Source organism: Ailuropoda melanoleuca, chromosome 4 (assembly GCF_002007445.2).
Source record: "Ailuropoda melanoleuca isolate Jingjing chromosome 4, ASM200744v2, whole genome shotgun sequence".
NCBI classification, from domain to species: Eukaryota; Metazoa; Chordata; class Mammalia; order Carnivora; family Ursidae; genus Ailuropoda; species Ailuropoda melanoleuca.
This window is the reverse complement of record NC_048221.1, coordinates 107,580,636-107,606,258: the sequence shown is the minus strand read 5'-3', so window position 1 is coordinate 107,606,258 and position 25,623 is coordinate 107,580,636. Positions and strand designations below refer to the sequence as shown.

The 25,623-nt window shown below is 52.2% G+C and overlaps 1 protein-coding gene across 2 annotated transcripts in view; it reads left to right on the top strand.

Annotated features, from left to right (window-relative positions):
• NT5DC4 (5'-nucleotidase domain containing 4) overlaps positions 1–25,446 on the top strand; it is a 34,283-nt gene extending 8,837 nt beyond the window's left edge. The window contains exons 5-11 of one of the 2 annotated variants that reach the window (XM_034659514.1): positions 16,065–16,159; positions 16,373–17,017; positions 17,326–17,382; positions 17,613–17,696; positions 18,011–18,043; positions 21,804–21,980; positions 25,097–25,446. In XM_034659514.1, coding sequence (XP_034515405.1) covers positions 16,991–17,017; positions 17,326–17,382; positions 17,613–17,696; positions 18,011–18,043; positions 21,804–21,980; positions 25,097–25,120 — 402 coding nt within the window. In that variant the 5' untranslated portion in view covers positions 16,065–16,159; positions 16,373–16,990 and the 3' untranslated portion in view covers positions 25,121–25,446. Of the gene's footprint in view, positions 1–16,064; positions 16,160–16,372; positions 17,018–17,325; positions 17,383–17,415; positions 17,697–18,010; positions 18,044–21,803; positions 22,377–25,096 lie in introns of those variants that run through there. The other variant, XM_034659513.1, reaches the window with a different exon arrangement.
• The last annotated feature ends 177 nt before the right edge of the window (positions 25,447–25,623 follow it).

Genomic DNA, 25,623 nt, shown 5'->3' with positions numbered 1-25,623 from the left:
GGCAGCCGCCAACTCTTCTTCGGGTTTTGAGGTCCCTCCAGCTCTGTTGGGAGAATGGGTCGAAGCCGGTAAAGGAAGCCACGGCTGTGTCGGTGACCTGGAAACAGAGCTGGGAGGAGAGGCAGCCCCTCACTCACCTCCCCATTCCCAACGAGCCCCTCCTCAAAGCCCCCACTTGTGTCTCCGTGGAAATTAGGCATTGGACCCAAACACAGGCGCTTGGGTTTTCATTCCCACGCAAGTGTGGTTATTGTTTGGACAGAGTAGAGACCCAGTAATCTTGCAAAGAGCCAGCGTCTCTGCAACAGAGAGCTGGCGGTAAGTAGGTAGCAGGTGAACAGGTGAAACGAGGGAGCCTCCGGAGAGAACTGCTTGTCCTCCGGGACACTCATGTGACCAAAATGGGCTGAGAAGATGTCCTATTTAACGAGAAATCCGGTCGCCAGCTTTGGAAATCCACTGAGCTGCCGGTGGGCCCCAAGCAGAGCCCCACTCTGAGCCGCGTGGCAGATCCCAGAGCCTAGCCGCAGCCAGCAGGGCCTCGGGCCCCGGCAGCTGGCAAGCCAGCTAGTGTCTTGGGCTCTCGAATGCCTGTGGGGCCTGAGGAGTGCCTGGGGTGTTGACTGTGGTTAGGGTGGGGGCAGTGGGCGCCTGGCTGTCTGGTCGGGAGGAGCTCATGCTTCCCAGTCACTCGTGACTTTCTTCCCTCCTTCCCCACGAAGGCCTCCAGAGACGGCACAGGTTTTTTTAAAAACAGCGGTTAATGCATTAAAAAAAAAAAAAATCAATCCCTGGAGCGCCTGGGTGACTCAGTCGGTTAAGTGCCTGCCTTCGGCTCAGGTCGTGATCTGGGAGTCCTGGCATCCATCCCTGAGTTGGGCTCCCTGCTCGGCGAGGAGTGTGCTGCTCTGTCTGCCTCTGCCCCTGCCCCGGCTCGTGCTCTCTCACTCTTTCTCTGTCTCAAGTAAATAAATAAAATCTTCAAAAAAAAAAAAAAATCGATCCCTGCCCTCCAGGAATTTGTAATCTATCAATAGTTTTAAGGAGAGAAAAATATGAGACTTTCTTATTAAGATAAAATAGTGAGATTTAAAAAATTCCCAGGGGCTGAGGGATGGAGGAAATGAGGATAAGTGTTTCATGGGCACAGAGCTTCTGTTTGGGAAGATGAAACATTCTGGAGATGGATGGTACTTGACGTTGTTGAACGGTACACTTACAAATGGTTAAAGTGGGGGCCGTCTGGGTGGCGCAGTCTTTCAGCGTTCAGCTCTTGGTTTCAGCTCAGGTCATGATCTCAGGGTCTGTGGGATCGACCCCCGCATTGGGCTCCATGCTCAGCGGGGGGGGTCTGGGTGAGATTCTCTCTCTCTCTCCCCCTCTGTCCCTTGCCGTGCTCTCTCTCTCTCTAAAAGAAATAAAATCTTAAAAAAATGGTTAAAGTGGTAATTTTTCTGTTATGTAGATTTTAACACAATAAGAATAAACAAAGTAATCCCAGTACATGGTAAGCATAATTTATTCAAGAAAGGAAACATTTTCCTGTTGGTCGCCCCATCCCCTCCCTCCGGCCCCCAATCCTGGTCTCACTCCTTAAAGTTACCCGTTGTTAGCAGAGGCAGGTGGATCCTTCCAGACGTTTTCTCTAGACATGCTTGTCCTTCACCATGTTTTGTCTTTATACAGATAGAACCATGCTGTTGACTATACCACAACTTGTTTTCNGGGGGGGGTCTGGGTGAGATTCTCTCTCTCTCTCCCCCTCTGTCCCTTGCCGTGCTCTCTCTCTCTCTAAAAGAAATAAAATCTTAAAAAAATGGTTAAAGTGGTAATTTTTCTGTTATGTAGATTTTAACACAATAAGAATAAACAAAGTAATCCCAGTACATGGTAAGCATAATTTATTCAAGAAAGGAAACATTTTCCTGTTGGTCGCCCCATCCCCTCCCTCCGGCCCCCAATCCTGGTCTCACTCCTTAAAGTTACCCGTTGTTAGCAGAGGCAGGTGGATCCTTCCAGACGTTTTCTCTAGACATGCTTGTCCTTCACCATGTTTTGTCTTTATACAGATAGAACCATGCTGTTGACTATACCACAACTTGTTTTCCCCTGCCTGATACCGCAGCGATGTTTCTGTGTCAGGGTAGATGCACCTGCCTCATTCTGCGGAGGGCTGCATTTTAGAATACTCCACAGTTGAAGCAGTTTTCTGCTGATTTTGGTAGCTTCCAGCTTTTTGCTCTACAAACTATGCAGCACTAAATATCTTTATATGCCACATTAATTACCTTTTACATAGCCGTGGGAACATTATCTATCTGTTGGGTACATTCCCAGGCCCATTCCTGGGTCAAAAAACGTGTGTGTTGTGTTGCTAGATATTGCAAAATTGCCCTGCAAAAAGGTGCATCACTTACGGTCCTGTCAATGGGCTCGTAGGTCCTCCCCACTCCCTTCCTTCCTTCCTTCCTTCCTTCCTTCCTTCCTTCCTTCCTTCCTTCTTTTCTTCCCTCCTTCCCCCCTTTCCCCCTTCCTTCCTCCCTTCCTTCCTCCCTTCCTTCATCCTTCCCTTCCTTCTTTCCTTCCTTCTTCTTTATACCTAAGAAACAGACTCGCAAAAACTTCGCCTTTTCCATAGTAACGTAACAGGAATCAAAATTAAATGTACATCACAATTTATCCTAGTTTGGTGGTTCAGCTGGCTCCCTGGCATCTAACTACTGGGTATAGTCATCATTTTGCTTTGTCACTTCCACATTCCATTAACATTTGGCGTGTTTATACCGCTTAAATTATCTTGCAAAGTTTGGGTCTTATGCACTGGTTTTATCCCTACTAAGTTGAAAATACATCTTTAATTCTAATGATGACTTCTGCTCAGGGTATAATTTTGTATCTGGTTGTAGTCACACTTTCTTTATATGATCATTTCCCTGTAGTTTTTATTTCATCTTTGGAATAAGTAAGAAATTTACGTGGCTCATAATCCAAAAATACGAGTCCGTGTACTGTGAAGTTTTTTTCCCCCCTTATTCCCCATTTCTAATTCCTCCCACCTTCTCTATTCTCTAAAAATCCTATTTTTAGTTTCTTATATATTTACAGAGTTTCTTTATAAAACACAAGCAATTACAAATATAGATTCTTATCCTCCCTTTTATTTACACAGAGTGTCACGCACTCATTGTTCTGCAACCTCTTCTTCCTCCCTAGTCATCAGTATACCTTGGAGGTCTTTCCTTATTAGTAGATGGAGAGCTTCTTTCTTCTTTTCCGTAGTTCCACGTATATAAGGAATTCCATTATGGAGGGAGCTTAATTACTTAACCAGCCCGCTGTGGATGAGTATATGCTGTTTATTTCACTATTCTGAACGTTGTTGCAGTCAGCATACTTGTACATGTGGCTGGGTACAAGTCAGTCTTAAGTGTAACAGCACAGCTGCTGGGTCAAAGGGTTTCTCTTAATTTTGACTGATGCTGCCAAACTGCCTTCCGGAAGGGGCAGTACCCCTTCACCCTATCACGAAGAATGTGTGATAGTTCCTTTTTTCCACAGCCTCACCACCAGGATAGATTATCAACTTGTTGGATTTTTGCCAATCTAATAGATGAAAATTGATATCTTTAAAACATTAAAAATATTTTATTTATTTGTTTATTTATTTATTTGAGAGAGCACGAGCAGGGGGTGAGCAGGGAACCTGACATGGGGCTCGATTCTAGGACCCCTGAGATCGTGACCTGAGCCGAAGGCAGACGCTTAACTGACTGAGCCAGCCTGGTACCCCTAAAACATTTTTTATTACCATATGCATGTATTAATTTTATAACAAATGATACGCATTTCTAATGTGGTTTTAAAAATCATGGGCCTAAAGAAATTGAAGTAGATTTCTACACTCTTACATGGAAGAATGTCCAAGTTAACAAATGATTTAAGTTACGGGATAATGATCTGCATCCCATAATTCCACACATATAATGTGCATACACGTGTCTATGTAGTTGTACATAGAAAAAGGTCTGGGGGCGCCTGGGTGGCTCAGTTGGTTAGGTGTCTGCCTTTGGCTCGGGTCATGATATCAAGGTCCTGGGATCGAGCCCCACTTTGGTCTCCCTGCTTAGCAGGGAGTCTGCTTCTCCCTCTCTGACTCCCCCTGCTTGTCCTCTCTGTCAAATGGATTAATAAAATCTTAAAAAAAAAGAGAGAAAAAGAAAAAGAAAAGAGAAAAAAGAAAAAAGAAAAAGGTCTGGAAGAATAGAGAGAACTTAACAGTGGTTATCCCTGGACAGTGAGACTAGGGAAGGACCTTAGTGAGGGAACTTTTAATTTTTACAATATATTCTTCTGCAGTTCTTGCCTACTTCTTAAGAAATTTATTTAAAATAAAATAACAAAAACAGTTCCCGTTTCTCCTACCCCTAACCCCCACCTCTGGCAACCACCAATTTGTTCTCTGTATCTATGAGCTTAATTTCTTTCTTTCTCTTTCCTTCCTTCCTTCCTTCCTTCCTTCCTTTCAAAAAAAAAAAGATTTTTTTTGGTTTATTTTAGAGTGAGAATGGCGGTGGGGAGGGGCAGAAGGAGAGAAAGAATCCTCAAGCAGGCTCCCCCTGACACAGGACTCGATCCCAGGACTCTGAGATCATGACCTGAGCCGAAATCAAGAGTCAGTTGCTTAACCGACTGAGCCACCCAGGAGCCCCTCTTTTTTAAATATCTGTGCTTTTTAGATTCCACATGGAAGGTTGTGGAAGAGGCCTCCGAGAATGTGAGCCTCCCCTGACGATCCCAGCAGTAGGTTCCTGGGACCACCCTCACCACGCCCAGAAATGCAGGACNCTTTTTTAAATATCTGTGCTTTTTAGATTCCACATGGAAGGTTGTGGAAGAGGCCTCTGAGAATGTGAGCCTCCCCTGACGATCCCAGCAGTAGGCTCCTGGGACCACCCTCACCACGCCCAGAAATGGAGGATGTTCTCTATTCAGCACCTTTGCTTGCGTAACCCAGCAATCGCTGTGGGCTCCAGGCATAGCCAGACATCTGCTGGATTTGAACCCCGTATCCCAGGCCCTCTAGAGATCCAAAGCACTCCCTGGCGTCCTCAGCAATACCCTGAGGATTGGGTTTTCACGTTATCTCTGACTTCAACTCCNGACTTCAGCTCTCACCCCCACGGGTGCTGTCTCCGTTCCTCTCATCCAGATGGTAAATGTCAGCCCTTTATAGTTCTGCAGAGAGGGACCTGCTCACACCAAGCATGTGGGGGATGGGCGGCATTTCTAAAGATTTGGAGCACACGTGGGGATGTGAGGAAGACAGAGGAGGGGTCTTGGCAGCCAATGGCCCAGTAGGCAGCCCCATCTTTAAAGTGCCCCATCTTGGGGGCCCCAATGGCTTCCTCAGCAAATGTTGCTGCTTTCCCTCTGTCTCCTTTTCTCGCCGTCTGTCTACCTTCCTCCCAGGAGCAAGACTCCTGACTCATGCAAGAGACGTTCGGCTCTATCTTTTGATCTCACCTTCCTGGAAGGGGTTTTTCTGGCAGGCAGTCACGAGCATGATGCGTACAACCATGTGAGGTGGCCTGGCCTGTTGGAGCATGAATTTTTTTTTTCTTTGTTAACTCTTGCTATCTGTTTTTCTTGGGGTTTCCAGTGCTTTCTGGAGATTCTGCTTTCTGAAGCTCTAGGTATGGGAGTCAGGGCATCCTAATGTGGGAACGATGGAGGAAGAGGAGTGACATTGTGTGAGAAAGGATTGGGAAAAGGTGATGTGAGCACAAGGAAAACAATTCAAACTGTACAAAACCGAATATAGAGTGACAAGCAAGCCTCTCCCCTCCACCATCGGTCCTGTAGTTTGCTTTCCTAAAATAGCCACTGTTACCAGCTTCTTATTGATTTTTTTGGAGATCTTTTATGCATATATAAGCATAAATTATATGTATTATGTATATGTGTTCTTTCTCTTTTTAAAAATAAATGGTAGCCTGCTATACATAAGGCTTTTCTTTTGCCATTTATTTATTTATTTATTTAAGTAATCTTTATACTTATACATGAGGCTCGAACTCATGACCCTGAGATCCAGAGCCGGATGCTCTTCTAACTGAGCCAGCCGGGCACCCCTTCTTTTGGCCTTTAAAAAATTAACAATATATCTTTTTTTTTTTTTTAAAGATTTTATTTATTTATCTGACAGAGATAGAGACAGTCAGCGAGAGAGGGAACACAAGCAGGGGGAGTGGGAGAGGAAGAAGCAGGTTCATAGCAGAGGAGCCTGATGTGGGGCTCGATCCCACAACACCGGGATCACGCCCTGAGCCGAAGGCAGACGCTTAACCGCTGTGCCACCCAGGCGCCCCCAAAAATTAACAATATATCTTAACTATTTTTAATGGAGCTACCTAAAAATATACACACCTAAACACACACACCAACTTATGTATTTTTTCTTGTATTTGCACAAAAGGCAAACCTAGGTGATCCCCTTCATCAGCCACTGGGGAAGGCTTCTAGGGCATGGGGCTTTCCAGTATGAGGAGGGGTTCTGGTTGCCCAACATTCCTGATGTCAGTTTTAGTACCGGGAGGTGATGACGAAAACCCAACATTGTTTCTGAGGGCTCATGGCTGTGGTCAATTGTAATTTTGTTTCCAGGTATTTCCTGTCCACTCCCTAGGGGATTCTGTACCTCCTGAATGTAACCGTCAGTGCGTCCCTGTGGGAGGGGTGGACACGTCCCCTCATTGGCATCAGGCTTGGCCACATTACCTCCCTGGGCCAATGGAAGCGAGTGGGGGCGACGCCTACCATGTCCAAGTCAGAGCCTTCAGAGCCAGGTGGGCTTCTGCTCTGTGTCTTTGCCTTTGGACATGAGCCCGGGGACGGGGGGTGTTCTGTCAGCCTGGGTCCCGGAACCAGAAGACATTTGGAAAAAGCCACAGTTGATCCACATCTTATGAGTAACGTGGGTGAGAAAGAAGCCTCGCTTGTCATAAGCCCCTAAAGCCCTGGATTGTCTGTTCCAGGAGCCTCACCTCTTGGAAACTGACTTATGCTCGGCAACAGTACAGGGCTGCGCGCTGTCACAGGGTCCAAGATGCTTCCAGGGAGCGGTTTCCCTGCTGACAGTGGCCTTTGGGTTTGATCTAGATTGACCACCAATTGATAAAGAAGTTCTGGTTGTTATTACAGGAACCAAGACACGCCATGGGCACTACGAAATCCCATACGTTCTAGTGGCAGTGCCAGTTGACTCGAACGCTCAAAAAGCCGTTTGGCAATGTATAACGAGTCCTAAAATAATTTTTACTTCTAGAAATCTAGGTCAAGAAAATAACTGGAGATATGCAGGGAGGTTCATAATCAAGTTATTTGAAAAATTGGAAACGACTTAAATGCACCATTACAGGGTAATAGTTTATACTAAATCAAGTAACTGCATATTTAATGCATGGGGGAGATGTTTACATTTTAATAGAGTGAAATAAACAGGATACAGAACTGTAACCATAGGACAATCCTAATGTATACGACAAATATGGGATCATGCTCTCAATAATTTTGTATATTTTTTTCACTTACATCATGTGAATAACCATTTCCGCCAAGTGTCAACGTGTAGATATGTATAGAAGAAGACTGTGAGGAAATAAGCAAAAATAGTGGTTCTCTCTGGCTCGCGCTTTCTTTTCTGTGCTTTCCGTATTTTCCACATGTTCTACGATGAGTACGGACTAGTTTTATAATCAGAAGTAACTGCTATTTAAAATAAGAATTATTCTGGTCACCTCTAGGGCTGTGCCTTTGCCTGTGGCTGCCCAGGGGCCTTAACTGGGTCTCCTTGTCTAAGAATAAGGCCGGCTGTTTAATTAGGTCAGTCTCCTGCCGCCCTAGAATCTTCACAAGGAGCTCAGCTGGCGCCGCGCAGAACCCCAGAGACACATCTCGCATCCCTGCTGGAGCTCGGAGACTCCCGGGCTGCTGTTCGGCCTCTGCCTGCGTTTAGCTTAGTCTGGACTTGAGACATCTGTGCCCCAGCCACCCTCTCGTCCCTCCAGCACGTCTCCTTTAAAAAGTAATGTAGACCTCGCTACTTTATGGAAGAGAGAAGGAAGACTCAGGAAGTAAACATTCTGATCATTTTGGGTTGCTAGCAGTTTGGGATGATAATAGCTGCTTGGCCAGGCAGCCCTTGTTCCTTGCTCCCGGGGCGGGGGCTGCTCGGTAAGCTCTGTGTCAGACGGTGCAGGCCCTGCGGGCCCTGGCGTGGCTGGCTGGGGGCCCGGTGGGGGAGGGAGAATTCTCAGAAATCTCATTTGCATGAGAGCCCAAAGTCTCCGGGTTTGGGAAGGCCATCCAAGGGAAAAGGGAGGCTGACTATAAACAGGGTCAACAGGGGCCACTCCCCTCATATGGCTTCGCTAACTTCCTCACCCGGGTGAGGCCCTTGTGCGTGAGTGGTGGCGGGCGCGGTGTCCAAGGTCCCGCCGGGGGGAGCTGCAGTGGTGTTGGGGGTCAGATCTGCGTGCGCTCAGGGAAGGGACAGCGGGGAACGGCAGCCTCACTGGAGCAGAGCCCGTGGGTTTACTGCAGCGCGATCCACTTGCAAGAACAGTTTTCGGAGCCGTGTCACAATCGTCTGTGTAAACTGTTGAGTGATTTCTCTGTCCGTGGAGCACAGAGGTCCCTCCCCTCCCAAACTCCATCAGGCTCCCTTGGGCCTGCTTCAGCGGCCCCCCGCAAGGCAGCACTTGGCCTTGTCATTCCCAGACCGCTCCTCATCTGCAACCTTAAATTCCATCATCCTTCATTTTTTTTTAAATTGAGGTACAAGGTGCCTACAGTAAAATGCGCGGCTTCTTACGCTTCATATGTCTGTAAGACTTGGCCATGTTATTGTGGATGGCGGAGTTCATTCTTCACTGCCAGTTCCATCGGGTGGACATATCACCATGTTTGTCCATTCTTTTGGTGGACACACATTGTGTCTATAACGCACTTTCCATCCTTTGCCCTCTTTGTTGCTTATTGACACCCCAATCTGGCAGCGCCACCATGTGTCTTCTCCATCAGTCTGGCTATTGTGCCCAATCTCATTTCTTTTGTGGCCAAGACTCCTGCAAGGGGAGCCTCTCCCATGTTGTTCCTGCTTCCCTACCCTCTGCTCCCGCTCAGCAGCCGCCATCTTGCCACTGACATCCCACTGGTCCAGCTCTCCTGTGACCTACCTTTGCCATGTGTAGGGGACATTTGGGGCTTCTGCGACTTGGCCTTTCTGTGTCACTGTCCCTGCTCACAGCTCTCTTCCTACCCATGGTTTCCCCCTTTTCTACTGCTCTCCTACAAATCTGGCTTCTCCCTCTTGGCCTCCTTTGCTGTCTCCTCTCTTGCCTCCATCCCCACGTGGTTGTTCCTGGGGCTCTGTCCCCAGCTCTCCTCTCTTCTGAAGGGCCCTCTTGGGTCATTAGCTACCATAGATACCGATATAACTTCCTTCCTCCTCAATCCCTAGATCCCGAAACTGAAAGGATTTCCCAAACTCATTTGGTGGCAAGCCTTGATCTGGCCCTGACACGAGCTTGTTTATTGTCTTTGTATAACCACTTTGTGTGAATGAATATTCATGTGTTGGCTGCAGGAATGTCAGTGTGTTTGTTTATGGGCTGTTGTCTCAGACCCACCAAGGGGATGATCGTGCGTATATGCAGTAAATCAGGTATTACTTTCTTAAACTCAGAAAATATTGAATTCTGAAACACATCTGGCCCCATGGGCTTCAGGCGAGGGTTTGTAGACCCAGACCTCACTGCCCACCTCATAGCCTCCCAACAAGCCCCTTCATTTCCTGCTGCCGTCTCTGGGTTGGTGGCCCCCTCTCCTGTGGGTGGCTCTTTAGGATCTGAGCTTCTTCCTTCCTCCGGATCACCTCCAGCTGACCAGCCCCAGGTCCTGACTAACGCGTGACTCTCTGGTCAGCACCCCCCCCCCATTCCCTGTTAATCCAGGCACGACACAGCCCCTGCCCGGCTGCTGCAGTAACCTCCCCGTAGCTGTTCCTTCTCCTGGCCGGCCAGTCCTCGGCACTGGTTCCAGAAGCAGATTTAAACCACAGGGGATTACATCCTCATCCTGCCTAGAATGCTGCCAGGGTTGCCCACCGCCTTCATGGCCAAGGCCAAGTTCTTTAGTAGGACATAGGGCCTTTCTGATCTGGCCTTGCTCTCCTCCTCTACCTCTTTGGGTCTCCCAGAAGGAGTTGTGGGTTCATTGTACCCCCCCCTTTCAAGAATTGTGGGAATTCTTCACATGATCTGTCCAGGGAGTTCCTGTTCTTTTTAATATCTGGCGGGCATCACCTTCTTCTGGAAACTACCCTGACTCCTGATGGATGAGTTCCTCTGTGCCTCTGGCTGGCTGCCTCTGGACCTCATGGGTAGCATCATGGGCTCGGGACAGGGGTGCTAGATATTGGCTTACGCCGTGGATGGTGCCATCAGGGGGCTCATTGCTCAGTGCTCAGGGCAGGGGCTTGTGAAATGCAGAAAAAAAAATGTTTTACTTAAAACACTAAATATTCATTATATAGCAATTTGCATTCAACTATTTTCATTTGGCATAAGTATTTCTTGAGTTTCTACGTCACTTCATGCAGCTTATTTTTCATTACCAAGCTGCCTATGAGAAAATTGAGATACTAAAGACAAGAAATTAAATATAACCCTGCATTTTGACCAGGCCCCCAGGTGACTCATGCACATTAAGCCGTTGTTTATTTTGAGTTATTATCTCCAGTCCTTTTGTGTCTGCATTTTGTAAACGGTTGGCACACCATTGCAAAAGCAGTTTCGTGTCCTGCCTTTTCTCTCGTGTGGCATTCTGTCTTAAGCAGTGTTTGGGTTCGTCTTCTTAGCCACAGTTAGTCAGGTTTGTCCAGCCGTTGAAAGATACAGATGTGTTCTTCAGTTGGACGCCGAGGGGGCCGATGATTTTTCATGAATCATCTTCGTGTGTTTAGCCTTTTCTTTTTCTAGATGACTTCGTCGAGGATGGATTCTCGGGACTGGAGAATTCAAAGGAAATGGACGTTCTTGCAACTGGATCTGCGGGAAGCCCGGTTTCCCTCAGGGGAGTGACCGCTGACCACACACACTGTGTGGACGGTGTTGTCATCCTTGGATTGTTGCCCGTGGGACAGGCCCAGGTCCCATGCTCTCTCCACGTCCTGCCTGATTCAACAGATAGTGGCCAGGCTTGCAGAGGACTTACCAGCCCTGCAAAAACACCTGGCTGCCCACCCCTCCCTTCCTGCTCTCCATGCCTTTCCACCTGGAGCAGAGCTCCTGGCCCAGTGCAACTGTAGGGCTTTCTAGGTTTTTTAAAAAAATTCTTTTAAAGATTTATTTATTTATTTGTGAGAGAGAGCAGAGGAGGGGCCGGGGGAGAGGGAGAAGCCGACTCTCCTCTGAGCGTGGAGCCTCGTGGGGCTCGATCCCAGGACTCAGATCCTGACCTGAGCCTAAATCAAGAGTCGGACGCTCAACTCTCTGAGCCACCCAGGTGCCCCAGGGATTTCTGTTCTTTCCCCTGCCTCCATCTGGCTACTGGACCAAGTGGAAGAGGGACCAGTGACCCAGAAGGGAGTGACTGTCTTCTTCCACTGCCCCCTCCCACTGGGATGGGGCTGTGACTGAGACTCGGGGCAGACTGCAGGGAAAGCAGCAGGAAGAGGATGTTTCCCCCAGAACCTTCCCAGAGAGCTGGTGGTGGTACTGTGTGTGGTGGTAGCAGGGCTTTAAGAGGAGGGTCAGTGAAGGGAAAAGTGAAGGCCCAGGGAATGACAGAGGTTTCTAGAGCAAGGCCTTAACTTGGCTCAGCCTCCACTTCTTCCTCTAGAAAGAGAAGAGGATTATAATAATAGTAGTAGCATCCACAGCACATCAAATGAGAAAATGAAGGGAAGACATAGTTCTTGAAAAATGCTAGATGTTTCCATGAGGGAGGAGATTCCCAAGGCCCAAGGATGGGGTGGCTCCAGCCTCCATGTGCACCCACTGTGTCTAGCATTGGCTTGATTGGTTAAATGTCTTTTTATTTATTATTATTATTATCATTTTTTATAGATTTTGACAGTCTTTTTTTTTTTTTAAGATTTTATTTATTTATTTGAGAGAGAGCGAGAGCAAGAGAGCATGAGCAGGGGGAGAGGGAGAAGCAGACATCCCGCTGCGCAGGGAGCCCTAGATGTGAGGTTCAATCCCAGGACTCCGGGATCATGACCTGAGCCGAAGGCGGACGCTTCATGGACTGAGCCACCCAGATGCCCCTGTTCAATGTCTTTTTAAAGTGAGGTCCTGAAACTTTGTTGTACATTAGACTCACCCAGGGAATAAAAAATGCCCAATGCTTAGGTCCCACTCTGGACCAGTTACATGTGCATCTCAGAGAGGAAGGAGATCCGTCCACCTGCCAGGCTGTCACTCCGCACTGGCTGTGGCCCCCTGAGCTTGAATGCCCCCCACCTGCACTTGCCCGGCTGATTCTCACGAAACAGAAGGTTTCTAGCTCTCCAGGTGATTGGAGCAGCCTACTCCTGTCCGCCCTTGCTATTCAGGTGTCGTGCAGGCCGGCGTCACGCCGGTGGTGATCTGGGCACTTGTTAGAAACGTAAAATCTTGGGCCCCACTCCACACCTGCTGAATCAGAAGCTGCATTTAACCAGAACCCAGGTGATTCCAATGCGTCTCATAGTTGGAGAAGCCCTGACTGGTGCACTGTCATAAGAACATTGGTCAAGGGGAGCCTGGATGGCTCAGTCTGTTAAGTGTCTGCCTTCGGCTCAGGTCATGATCCCAGAGTCCTGGGATCAAGTCCCGCATCAGGCTCCCTGCTCGGCAAGGAGCCTGGCTGCTCCCCCTGCTTGTGCTTGCTCTCTGTCAAACAAAAGAAATAAAATCTTAAAAAAAAAAAAAAAACAACATTGGTGGGGACCAGAGCACAGATGTTGGTGCCTAGCCTCTGGTGTGGTCCTTGGTCTGCTGTTTATTAGCTTTGTAACTCTGGGCAAGATGCTATACACCTCTGCCTCCATCTGGTCATCTGTAAACTCACAAAAGCAGGAGGCCAGACCCATGGTAAGCCATGCAAGGATTCTTTTACTGTTACGATGACACATCTCTTCCCGAAGGGGCTCTGAAATGCAGCAAGCCTCATGAGTGTGACAGTGGCACCGGGGTCGGGGTGAAGGGGGGCCCTGGACAGCCCGAGGTCCCTCCCCGGCTGGACCTGCCATGAGCCAAGGGGCTCTCCGTACCCTGGGATGGGAGCAGAGACTGGCCACCTGAGCAGACGGCAGCAGGGAGGCTCCCAGTGCAGGTCCCAGCTGGCCCCAATGGGAAGTGATGGACCACACTAGTTACCAACTATGCACGACCGGGCATAGACCCCACATGATGCAGTCAACCCCAGGCGGTGGCCAGGAGCACACTTGGAGAAGTGGCCAGAGGAAAGGCTAAAGTGACAGAGTGTACCTGGATGTCACTGGGTGGCCGCCCTGTTCTCAGGTGAAAGGGATGCTTGGGATGGAACCCCAAGTTCAGCTGTAGGAAGAGCAAGTTTTGCCATGGTAACAGCCAGGGGGAGGGCTAGGAACTTCCCAGTGATTTCCTTATAACCAGGTCTCCCTCCTGCCCCCTGCCCCCTGCCTTTTTTCTGGCTAGAGAGGAACCATGCAATATGGGAAAGGGTGCTTTTTATTTTTTTAAAGATTTCATTTATCTAGAGAGAGAGAGGGAGAGAGCATGAACGGGGGAAGTGCAGAGGGAGAGGGAGCAAGAATCTCAAGCCGACTTCACACCCAGTGTGGAGCCCGATGCGGGGCCTGATGTGCGGCTTGATCTCATGACCCGGAGATGGCCACCTGAGCCGAAATCAAGAGTTGGATACCCAACCGACTGAGCCAGCCAGGTGCCCCAGAAAGGGCGCTTTTTAAAAGGTTGACCCAACATGAGCAGAAAGCACAGGATAATGGGTGAAAGAGACTCTGGAAATGTGCCTGATTTCTGAAGTTTGATATTCTTCTGACACTCTCAATAACGCCCGCCATTTATGGTCCATCTGTCTGTTCACTCATCTGCTCATGTAATTGTCTGTTCATCCTCCATCCACCTCCCCACACTCAATTTATCCAAACATCCATTCATCCAATCATCCATCTGTCTGTCTGTCCATCCATCCAGATCCATCCAGTGAGGGAATATAGCTCTGAGCCTCCATATTCTTTCTTCATCCTACTAACTGCTGCCAAGGGGAGAACTATTCCATTGAAATACCCTTTCGCCAGATAATTTTTATCCCTTTAAGAGTGCCTAATCGCATTTAGTTTAGTCATTTTAGAAAGAAATCTTAAGTGCATCGTAAACTTGTCTTCCATTTCGAAAGAGGCGTACATACATCTTTTCGGTTGAGCCAGGTCAAAGCTCTGACGGCAGTCAGAGTGCTCTGCTGTAAACCGGCACTGCGGGCCCTCGGGGCTATTTGCAGTTCCACACGGAATGGGCTCGGTTGCTCTGCTCTTGCCACTCGCTGTTGCACTTTTTTCCGGTTCTGAGATTCTGCTCCTCTGGCACTTCCCAGAACTCTTGGCATACTTCTAAGCAGTTACTTCTTCAAGGGGCCTTGGGCTGGGAAAATTGGTAAGTGTGTTAGAATTGTGCATAAAGCAAGAGCCCTGAGTTCTTTGTGTATTTATTAAGGACTCGTATTTTTTGAAGTACACGAGTCTCCTGCCTTGTGACCCCTCTGTGGTTCATCCAGATGGTTGAAGTCCTTGGAAGCATAAGCCCTAGAAATGGGGGTGGCATACTACAGATGAATGGTTCTTCCTTGGTCATAATTGCTTTCTTTTCAGAAGAAGGGAGGGGATGGATACCAGAGACTCACGTGGATGGCTCCTCCCCCACAGAGGAGATGGGGGCCCAGGGTGGGGCTGCCTGGGTCAGTCGTGTCCGGAAGTGTTTGAGGGATAAGGAAGTTGCGGGTTCCCACTGATAGTGCAGGAGGCTGGGGGAGGGGCTATGGCCTCCTGCACACTCCTCGTGGTGATGGCCAGCGTGGACAGGGGAGAGCGAAGGGAGCCCCGAGGGGCGCCGCGAGGCCCGGTCTCCTCTCCAGGTCTGGAGCAGGACTGGCACCAGCGGTGAGAGGGGCACTTGGGAGGGGGGTCGGGGGCACCTCAGCCTGTAAACACCCCATTTCCTGACATGTTCCTCACAACAGAGCAGCCCCAAGAGTGACTCCTTTAAATATACCGATAGGGTGACATTCAAAGCACTGACACACACCTGTGCTAGCAAGGGGACCCCTCTCTCGGGCGGGCTGTCAGGTGGAAACACTGACAGTATACACTCAGGCAGGGAGGCAGTGGCCTTCCCTTCCCTCCCGCATGGGGACAAGCGCCACCTGTTCGTGACAAACCCATCATCTCTGAACTTGGACACGGTGACTCCCCTCAAGAAAGTGACCACCCCTCGGAGAGTCTTACATCCTCCCTCCCAGGGACGCCATGGCCCACTCCTGCGTGGAGAGACGCTTCTCCGAGGCTCCCTGCGCATGCTTACACACGCTCACACGCGTGTGCTCAGACACACTCAGACCCAACGAGGCCTGGGGAGCTGGGGGTCTGATTCCAACATTCTCCTCCCCCCTCTCCAGGATTTTTGTCAACCGCAAGCTTGGTGCTGGGGAAGATTCGCTGCTTTGGCTCTGATGGGACTGCACCCTGGCTGGGCGGGAGGGAGGGAGCAGGGGGTGGGAGCACCAACCAGCCTGGTTCTGCTGGGTTCCCACAGCCTACAGGCCCCCAGCCTATGAGGCACGGGCCTTCGGGCCTTCGAGTTCGTGCTGGAGTACCTGGTGTGCATCGGGTCTCCGCGTGACATCCTGCGTTACACTGACGACCCCTCCTTCCCCACCAGGTGCAGGAGCTGGCTGGGGCGGGAGGCTGTGGCCCGTTGCCAATCCTGGCACCCCCATCCACAGCCTCTGTGCTCTCTCCCTAGGGGGCTGGCATTTGACGTACTCTCTGGAAACCTGCTGAAGTGGACACCAGTGGGAACGTGCTGCTGGGCACCCATGGCTTCACCCTCCTCTTGGAGTAAGCGACCAGGGGTGGAGGCAAGGACGCTGGAGGAAAGAAGGAGGAGGGGGAGGAGAGACTCAGGCACACAACAGAGGCTCAACAATGCCCGCTGGATAAAAGAGTGCGAGCAGGGGTGGGTCGGGCGGGAAGGAGTGGCAGGGCTTGAATGGGCGGCTAGGAGTCACTAGGGAGGGGTCGTCGATGGCCCCCAGCCCACTCCCTCCCCAGGGCAGAGATCTGGAGCTTCGACCCCAGCAAGTTCAAGTTCGTTCAGAGGGTCAACCTGTAGAGGTTCCACAACCTCACCGCGCTCTTCCACCTGCTGGCTGAGGGCTGGACAGCGGCTGCGGGAGGTGGTCCTCCAGGCCCCCCGCTCTGGCCTGGGTGGGCTGCTGCCTGGATCCCTGGGCCAGCGACTGACTGGCCTCTCCACACCGAGACCTACCTGTACTCCTGCCTGTGGACCTCTCTGGCCGCTCCCACTACACCAAGTGCGTCCTGTGTCCTGTCCGGCCCTGGGTGACCAGCAGGACACTGCCACTGCCCAGGGCCCCAGCCCTGAACTGGAGTCCCTGCCAAGACCCCTCCCAAAGGGCTGTAGGAGCTCAGTGGGAAAGCTTTCACTGCGGGGAGGGGGCAACCTTGTAACTCGTGCCCCCCAAGGGATGACCGGCAGCACACGGGGACTCCCCTTCCAGCACAGCTGGGACATAAATTCTGTGGTTCCAGGGGTGACTCTGATATAGGATCCAGGTTTGGTGGTCACCTCAGACCCCCTTATCAGCCTCCCCTGTCCTCTCGGCCTGCCCCAGCTGTCACACTGGCTACCAGCATGGGAACCTCTTCATGTCCTTCCGAAGCCTCTTCCAGGATGTGAGTGATGCCATGGATAACGTCCACCAGTTGGGGAGTGCCCAGGACCCCGGGACCCCTGACCTGTCTGCCCTCGGCTCTTCTGGGCCAACCCTGAGGGCTCCAGCCCCCATAGAGTTTCCACCCCTCTGCCTGCTGAGGACTGTGGTCTGGGCTCCCTGCATCTTGGACCCAGACATGTGGGTAGGTTGGTCACACACATACACCTGCCCACACACATACATGCACCTGTGCACGTGCGCGTACACACACACGCACACACACACACGTACGCGCACACACACACGCGGCTCTGCTCCCGCCGGCAGGGCTGTCTGAAGAAGAAGACCCTGGAGGACTTGGACAAATACGTGGAGAAGGGGGATGTGAGTGAGTCATGACCAGGCCTGTCCCTTTGTCCCCTCCTCCCCAGGGCAGTGGGGCTGTGTCTGTGCTTCCCCCTCAAGCTGTGGACAGAGCTCTGTAGCCAGCCTTGCCCACAGACTTTCCTGCCTGGCCTGGAGCCCCGTGCCTGGGAGGCTGAGAGCCTAGAAGGGGATCCCAGGGCAGCTGGGGGGGGCACGTCTGCTTGAAGTGACTTCTACCTCTGCTCCAGGTGCGAATCCCCTTCCTGCTGGACAAGATGAAGGAGGTTGGGAAAGTGTTTCTGGCCACCAGCAGCACCCACAACTACACGGATGTGAGAGTATGGACGGGGGTGGGGTGGGGAGGGGCCTGGCCATCGGAGTCCAGAGAAAGCCTCCTTTTTGGCCACTGGAGGAAACTGAGGCCCTGTAGGAACAGTGAGGGGTCAGGAGGAGCCAAGACCCTGCTACCCTCCCTTGGCATTTTGGGTTCCATTTCTTGGCTTTTTAAGGTCTCAGTGGATTGAGCAATTTCTCACCGTGTTGCTACTGTGGTCCCCAGTGTGTCCTGTGGGGGGAGGGCAGAGGCAGGCAGTGGCCCCTGGCCCAGCCCAGCTGGGTGCTCTGACCCTTGCCCTGTCTTTGCCAGGCCATCATGACCTACGTGCTGGGCATCGGTGAGGTGAGTGCCACGTGCCTGGCTGGGGTGGGCTGTGCCAAAGGCAGGGGGGGCCAGGCCAGGGCGCAGCGCTGAAGGCCTCTCCCATGTCTGGCCCTCCCCTGAAGAGGAACTAAGTGTGGGAGGGGGCGTTTCCCATGCATGGGCCTTGCTGGAGGTGGTCCGAGAGAGCAGGGGGTGGGAGGCCAGTGACCTCAGCCAGGCCCAGGGAGGGCCCTGGGGGGGTGGGAAGGCCACTTGTAGCCTTGGAAGAGGCCGTGAAGAGGCAATCAGACGTTTGTGGAGGGGCTCAGTGAGGTGCAAGGGGTGGGAGCAGGCTGTGGCAGACCCAGGGGAGGGGAGTGTGTGACCCATCCTGCGGCACATCGTGCGACCAGGAGTCACTGGCAGGCAAATGGGTGAGCGGGGCTCGAACTCAGCCACCGGGCTCGCTTCTGTGTCCCTGGGTCTCTGCCTGAGCACTGAGGAGCGCTGGAGGCTGATGTGAGAGCTCGCACAATATCCAACACCTGCTTGCACAAATACCTTTTGAGCACTTCCTCGGGCCAGCATGGTCATGGTCAAGGATGCTGGGGAGCCAGACCCCTAGGTTCCCGCACCCAGGGGTGCCGCAGGGCTGGGAGTCAGGACCAGGGCGCACGGATGGCTTGTGACTGGAGCGCTGGCCAGCTTTCACCAGTGCGGAGCGTGGCCGACCCTGGGCTGGCACCCCCGCCAAGCAAGGCCGGCCAGGGCATGGGTGACCAGGGAGGAGCTGTGACATGTGTCAGGGTCAGGTGTTCCAGACTGAGTGTGCATGTCTGCACATGCTCTCCCATGCCTGCCCCACAGGCTGAGGCCTCAGCCAGGCCCTGGAGGTCCTGCTTCAACCCGATTGTGGTAGACACACAGAAGCCCTGCTTCTTTGCTGAGGGAAGAGTGCTGAGACAGGTCGACATGGGAATGGTGGTAATGGCGGGGGCTGAGGCCCCATCCACCTTGACAGGGTGGGCCATGTTGTGGGGAGGGAGCCTGCCCCTGAGGCTGACCTGCCCTTGGCAGCTGCCTCTCTGCTGCTGTGTCTGTCCCTGGAGGCAGGGAACCAGGGGACTCCTTCAGGGCTCGCCCCACCTCCTTCCTCCCAGGCCCCCATGATTACCCCTGCCGCTGCCAGCCCCCTGCTCTCTCTGAACAGGGTGCCCCTCTGCCCCTCCAGGACCCAGGCAAGCTCCACATGGTAGGGCCCCACAAGCACTGTGTGGTTTGCTCTGGAGGTACCAGCTCCCACCTGGCCCCCCTGCCTCCACAAGCACCCCACCTTGACTAGGATCCCATGTCCCCAACCTGCCCATCAGGCAGGAAGGGCTGTGAGCAAGCCTGTCCTCTCATGGTGAGGCAGGCTCTTTGGACGTGGTGTGCAAACTGCTTGGGGTGCGGGGGAAGGATATCCTGTATATTGGGGACCACATCTTTGGGGACATCCTCAAGTCTAAGAAGCAGCAGGTCTGGCAGACTTGCCTGGTGATTCCTGAGCTGTCCCAGGAGCTGGGCATCTGGGCCCGAGAAAAGGGTCGGGTGTGGAGTGGTCAGGGCCAGGAAGGGGGGTGCTGGCCACTAGTGCAGAGGCCTGCCCCTTTGCCATCTTGTCCTCTTTCCTGTTGGGGGTTGGTAGTGACCATAATAATACTGTCCACTTTGTGGTTTATAAGAGTGGATCTACTCTGTACATGAGGAAAGGGAGATCCAGAGAGGTTACGCAGCTTGCCCAAAGTCACACAGCCAGAAAGGGCAAGACCAACTCAAACTCCTATCTCCTGACTCCGGAGTACTGTGGTGGTTCTGTAGTCTGAGGCTTCCTTCCTCGACTGACTCTCTCCTCCCCACTCACCTGAGGACTCTTAGAGAGGGGAAGGTCCACTCCCGCCCTGGGAATGACTCGAAGTATCCTTGGGGTCAGGAGTGGCTATGAGCCCAAACAATTCGGGTTTGTTCTAAGAGCTGGGTTTGAATCATTCCCATGTGACCTTGGGCGGGTCACCTGACTCCCTGACCAGCTTCCTCATGTGTCGCACAGGACCTTTGCTGTCTCTGTTTCGCTCTGGGTGGAGCGTCACTTGATGTAAGGAAGGGGTGAACACGGATGTAATGCACACAGCTTGGGGTGTGTAGACCCCTGGTGACCGCTCCAGCCTCACCACATGGCTGAACCGGGCCTGGGGCAGACAAGGTAGGCAGGGCTGTCACTCACACTCTGCCGTCCCCTGTCCACTCTTCAGAGCAAATGGAGGAGCTGAAGAGGCTGGACATGCGCCTGGCAGAGCTGCACCAGTGAGAGCCCAGCCTGCAGAGGGGAGAGGGATGGAGGGGCCTGGGCTTCCCTAGTAAACTGGATTTTGGGATCCCTCTGACCCCTTGGGTCACACAGTGACCTCTAGGTCCTTCCTCCTTACCCACTCAGCACGGACTCAGGAGGCCTATCCTCTCACACATGTGCGCACACCCAGTCCAGCCCCCTCACTGGGTGCCCGTGGAGTGCCCTCTGACCCCCATGAGGTCTAGGGAGGTCATGCCTGGAGCTTGGAGGCCCTGATCCTTTTCTCCTGGGTCATGTGGCCATTTTTGTAGCAGGCACAAGGATGGGAGCAGTTATGCGCTGCACCTTCACCAAGAGGGACATTCAGGTTCGAGTGAATGCTGAGCGAGGAGGAGACCCCCAGCGGGGGTTGGGGCTTGGGGTGTGGGCCTCCAGGCTGCCTGCCCCACCGGTTTAGTCCCAGGTTCCTGAGCCCAGTTCGAGGACTTTCCCCAACCTCCGCAGAGCCACGCCTGTCCTTGTCTGCCGGCGCCCTCTGCTGGCCCGTGTTCCAAATGACGGCAGGGCGCAGCCGCAGAAGGGCTGATTGAGCCTGTGGGGGGCTTGCAGCGCCTGTCTCCATCTCCGTTCACCCTCCTTGAGACGTGCGGGCGCGTCGGGTTGGGTCATGTGTCTGCCCAGCCAGCTGCGATCAGCGTCCGGGGGCAGCCAGATGAGCCTCCCCAGAAGATGGGATTTAGGGCCAGTGAGCCGATGGGTCCTGGGAAGAGGAAGACGGGAAATGCCCGTGGCACCACTGACCAGCCCCCACAGCGGGGAGAGTCCCGTAGGCCGCGTCCGCGGGATTCAGGCCGTTTGGCATTCACAGAGCATCTGGGCCCGATAATGAGGGATCTCTGCAGAGCCTTTGCAGGGTGCAAAGCCCTTGCATTCTGTTTATTTTTCCATAGCCCCGAGAAGTGGGCCGGGCAGGGACAGTTACCTTTATTTTACGGCTGAGAAAATGGAGGCCCAGTGAGGGGGAATAGCATGCGTTTGGTCTCTCTGGGAGTAAATGTCCAGACCGGTTCTCTAGCCGCTGAAAGCAAGGCCTGGTGATGAGGTGGGGGCCTGCGAGGGGGCAGGAGTGGGGCCCGGTGCGTGGGCCTCTGCACCGGCTCTCTGTCGGGGCATCAGAAGCTACGTTAAGCTGAGGCTTTAGGCTGGGTGGTCACGCCCCAGGTCCAGGCAGGTAACTGTGAGGAGAGCAGGGAAGGGGGGCCAGGGGCAAAGAGGAGAGCTGCCCCCCCCCCCCCAGCACAGCGGGCCGCCTCTGGGCTTAAAGAACACAGCTTCTTCCCACCCGGGGCAGAGGCCCCAAGGTCCCTGGGTGATAGACTCAGGGAGGGCGGAGTGGGGACCGGCCCCAGCAGGGTAGGATCGGCTGTGGGTGATGCAGGTCCAGCTGGGATGGGATCTCTCCTCTGTCAGAGAGTCACCCGGGAGCTGGACCCGCGCTACCTAACAGCACGTGGGCAGCCTGTTCCGCGGCGGCTTCCGCCAGACGCTCTCCTACCAGCTCATGCGCTCCGCAGGCCTCTACGCCGCCACCTGCCTCGACATCCTGCGCTACCCACTCAGCGCGCTGCATCGGGCGGCCCGGAGCTGGTGAGTCCCTGCAGAGCCTCCCTGGCATCCCTGACCCTCTGCCCCAGAAGGACCCGCTGGTCCCCAGCCCTGCCAAGAGCTCTCGAGGTCACCAGTCCCAGTCTCCCACCTCCAGGTGCAAGTGGGTCCAGGCCTTGCAGGGAACTGTGGGTGACATAAAAAAACGCACAGGAGGAATTAGTGGTAGAGATAAGACGCCGCTGCTGGGAAGTTCTCCTCCTGCCCAGCCTTCACACCTGCTTTCAATTGAGACCACCTTAACCCAGTGTTTCCTTGGTAGAGAGGATACCAGATGCTAGCAGGAAGGCTGCAGCCCCTCTCCCCTCAGTTTACATACAGGGACTTCAGAAGAAATGGCAGAGGGTACAGTAAACGTCTCAGCTGGCTTTCCCCTGGAACATCTGCTCATGCTCCTGGGTGGAGAGCGGGGGTGGGGTGGCGGCCATGATGTCACTGGGTTAGCGGGAGCCGGGAGACGGACCCGAGCGGTGCTTCCCTGAGCCTGCGTGTCCGTTCTCCCAACGAAGCGTCAGTATTTTCATCTTATAACTTGGAGTCTCGTGTCAAGGATCTGGACTTGAAAGGATTCTCTGGGGCTCCTTGCCTCCTGCTTTCCTTGCCACTCTTAGCTGCCTTCCAGATGCTTGAGAGGGGAAAACCATTTTGTGGGTGTCTCTTGGGTTTTCTGCATTGGCTAGGTGCCTTTGTTTGTTTGTTTGTTTGTTTCTAAGTAATTTTGCTTAATGCTCAGTATAACCCACCAGAGTAGTTTTTGAAATCTTCATTGTACCATTGGCGAAATGGAAGTGCAGAGAACCTAGGTACCTTGCTGTCACACGGCTAGTCGGCTGCAGAGCGGGGATTGGAACCCAGGGCTCTTGAAGAACTGGGGACACGCTCTGTCCCCTGCACCACACTGCCACATGCTGGCAAGGGGTGGGAGCGAGCTCCCAATGTGCAGCCCCATCTCCTAGCCAGGTTTTCAGATGAGCAGGGCTGGAGAATTCCAGGCAAAGCTGGGGGTCCGAAGCGTAGTTAGACATGGTTGCTGAAGTAGTGACTAGACAGGCGAGGAAAAAGCAGCCTGAGCACCAAAGTGAAACATGTAAAGACCTGAGCTTTACTCAGCTGTGCTGGCCTGGGATTTTTGAGAAAGGCATGTCCATCTGCCAGAACCTTCCTTCTCCGGCTGACCCTCCAGGGCTTCCTCTTCCACAGCATCACTGGACAGGAAGCCAGTAGCTGTGGGCAGAGTGAAGTGGTGGGTTGTGGGGGGAGTGTCGTTGTCTATTCATAACCGAAGGCTTCCAGAAAGCCTTGGCACTGAGGGAGCGGCTCCATCTCCACCTGCACGTGTCTCTACAGACGCCCCATGAGTCAGCTGTGGAGCAGGAACGAGCTCACCCGGATCCCTGCTCCTGCCCCCGCTCCTACAGCCAGAGGGTGCCGGGCTAGGAGGTGGCAGGTTGCTTCTGCCCGCGGTGGAGCTGGGAGGAGCCAGCTGGCTGTGCTGGAGGAGTGCAGCCACCTGGGGCTACCATGCGCTGGAGAAGGGGTTCCCCCTGGAATGGTGTTCAGCGAGGGGGCATCTTGTCTTCAAGTGTAATCATTTCCGAGTATTTGTGTTGAAATTTTATTTTATCGTAAATTGCTTTTCTTTGTATTTCTCCTATATTATAGTATTACACTGATTTTTAAAATTATAGAGACAATAATTATATTATCTATGAATTTCAAATTCAGGAGAGAAAAGAAGAAATTAAATGTTTGTTTTTAAAATGGGGCATTAGGTCCCCTAGGGCCAGGAAGCTTCCCCACTTTGGAAAAGGCTGCAGAACACGTGCTCTTCCAAGCTAGGATTCCTCTCCAGACAGCCTTTATAAACCCAATGAGTAGGGGCTCTGCTTCAGCCCCCTTGTCACTTTGTGCTGCCTGGTCCCCCTGTGAGTAGACACTCCAGCTTTCTTGAGTGGCAGACTTGGCTCCTGGCCAGGTTCTGCATCCCTGAGCCCTGCATGAGGCTTCCTGGGGCTTGATTTTTAAAACGTCCATCTCCTAGGCTTCCTTCTGCTGGGCGGTGCCAGGCTCAGTGTGCGTTTTTTCAACCAGTGCTTACCGAGTGCCTCCTGCCTGCCCAGTAATTTAGAAACCTCGTAAGCTACTTTACTCTTGCCTGGGAGGAGCTCACAATTCAAGCACGTTAACAATCTTTTATCAGTGGTCTGCAGCTAGGTTTCCATCTCAACCCACCAGAGGGCTGGACACATTCCCATCAGGAACTGGGGGTTCTCTGGGGATGTGTGTGGTTCGATTTCTCTACCCCTCATCTCTATCCCAGACCAGACCAGACCAGGACATTTTGACACATTCTCTACCCTGGGGTTGGAGCCGTTGTGTGAGCTCGGGAGGACGGATTCCATAAGCATCTTTCTTTGTTTCTTAGAAGGCTCAGGGCAGAGAGAGGGATGAGGACCAGGAAGGCTGCACTGAGGTTGACTGAATCCTGGACATGGGCTGGCATCATGGTCGTCTTCTACCTNTGAATCCTGGACATGGGCTGGCATCATGGTCGTCTTCTACCTGAGATACTTTTCAGATAAATGGAAAAGTATGGAAGAGAGAAAAAGCAATCATATTGAAATATAAATGTAACAGATCTGGAGCCCAAGAACACATCTTTTAGGGAGAAGGGAGTATTGTCATCATCCTAGAAGACACCCCCTGTGGCCTTTGAACCATTTGAAAATGGGCATAACAAGTGGAATTATTTTACCCAGTTCCCCTGACCTGCATCATCATTCACATCCAGTTTTATTTCTACACATTTTTAAAAAATAGTATTTTTGTGCACTTTGATTCTGTTCCTAGTAATAACAATAATAGTCGATTGGCCGTGGATGACTTCATTAACTGTTCTTTGTCTCCAGGTCACCATGGAAGACAGTAAATGAGACAGCCCGAACATCTTTGAGCTTGATGTATACATGCATTAAAACACATACAAAGTCATACTCATGACTTCAAGACTTGGTACTTTATTTTGGCAGGAGCTGCTCTGTGGCACTAAGCCCAGGCCCTTCATTGTTGTGATGTCACTGATTTGAATTCGTTTGTAGGGCTCCTGTTTCGTCTTTTGGTAGCATCATCTGGCATCATCTAGAGGCTTAGAAGGAATATACCTACGTAACTGAAATGACACAACAAACTCTCAAAGGAACAGGTCTGTGAAACAGTTCGCTAGTTTCTCTTTCTGTGGGTAATCAAGGGAAACATTTGGAATATCTGAGGATAAATAAGGGCCAACAGGCCACGTACTGAGAGAGTTTCAGAAGCTAGGTCTGGCACTGCCAAGGCCTTTCGCTCTTCCTGGCTTGACTTTTGGGCCTGAGTCGGTAAAGCGGCTTCTCCAGGCAGAGACCAGGTATCCCTGGCCTTGTGTCTTCAAACACTGCATTCTTGTTCAAGGGCTACAGGGTAGAATTTTATCAGGAAAATTGCTCAGACTCTAGGACCCATACTCTTCTGGAAAGATGCTGAAATATGGTGCAGTAGCTAATACTACAGAACTCAACCATTAGAATTCCCTGCTAGGGAGTGAGAATGCAGAGAGGGCTGGGGATGCACAGCCACCAGAAGAACGCTT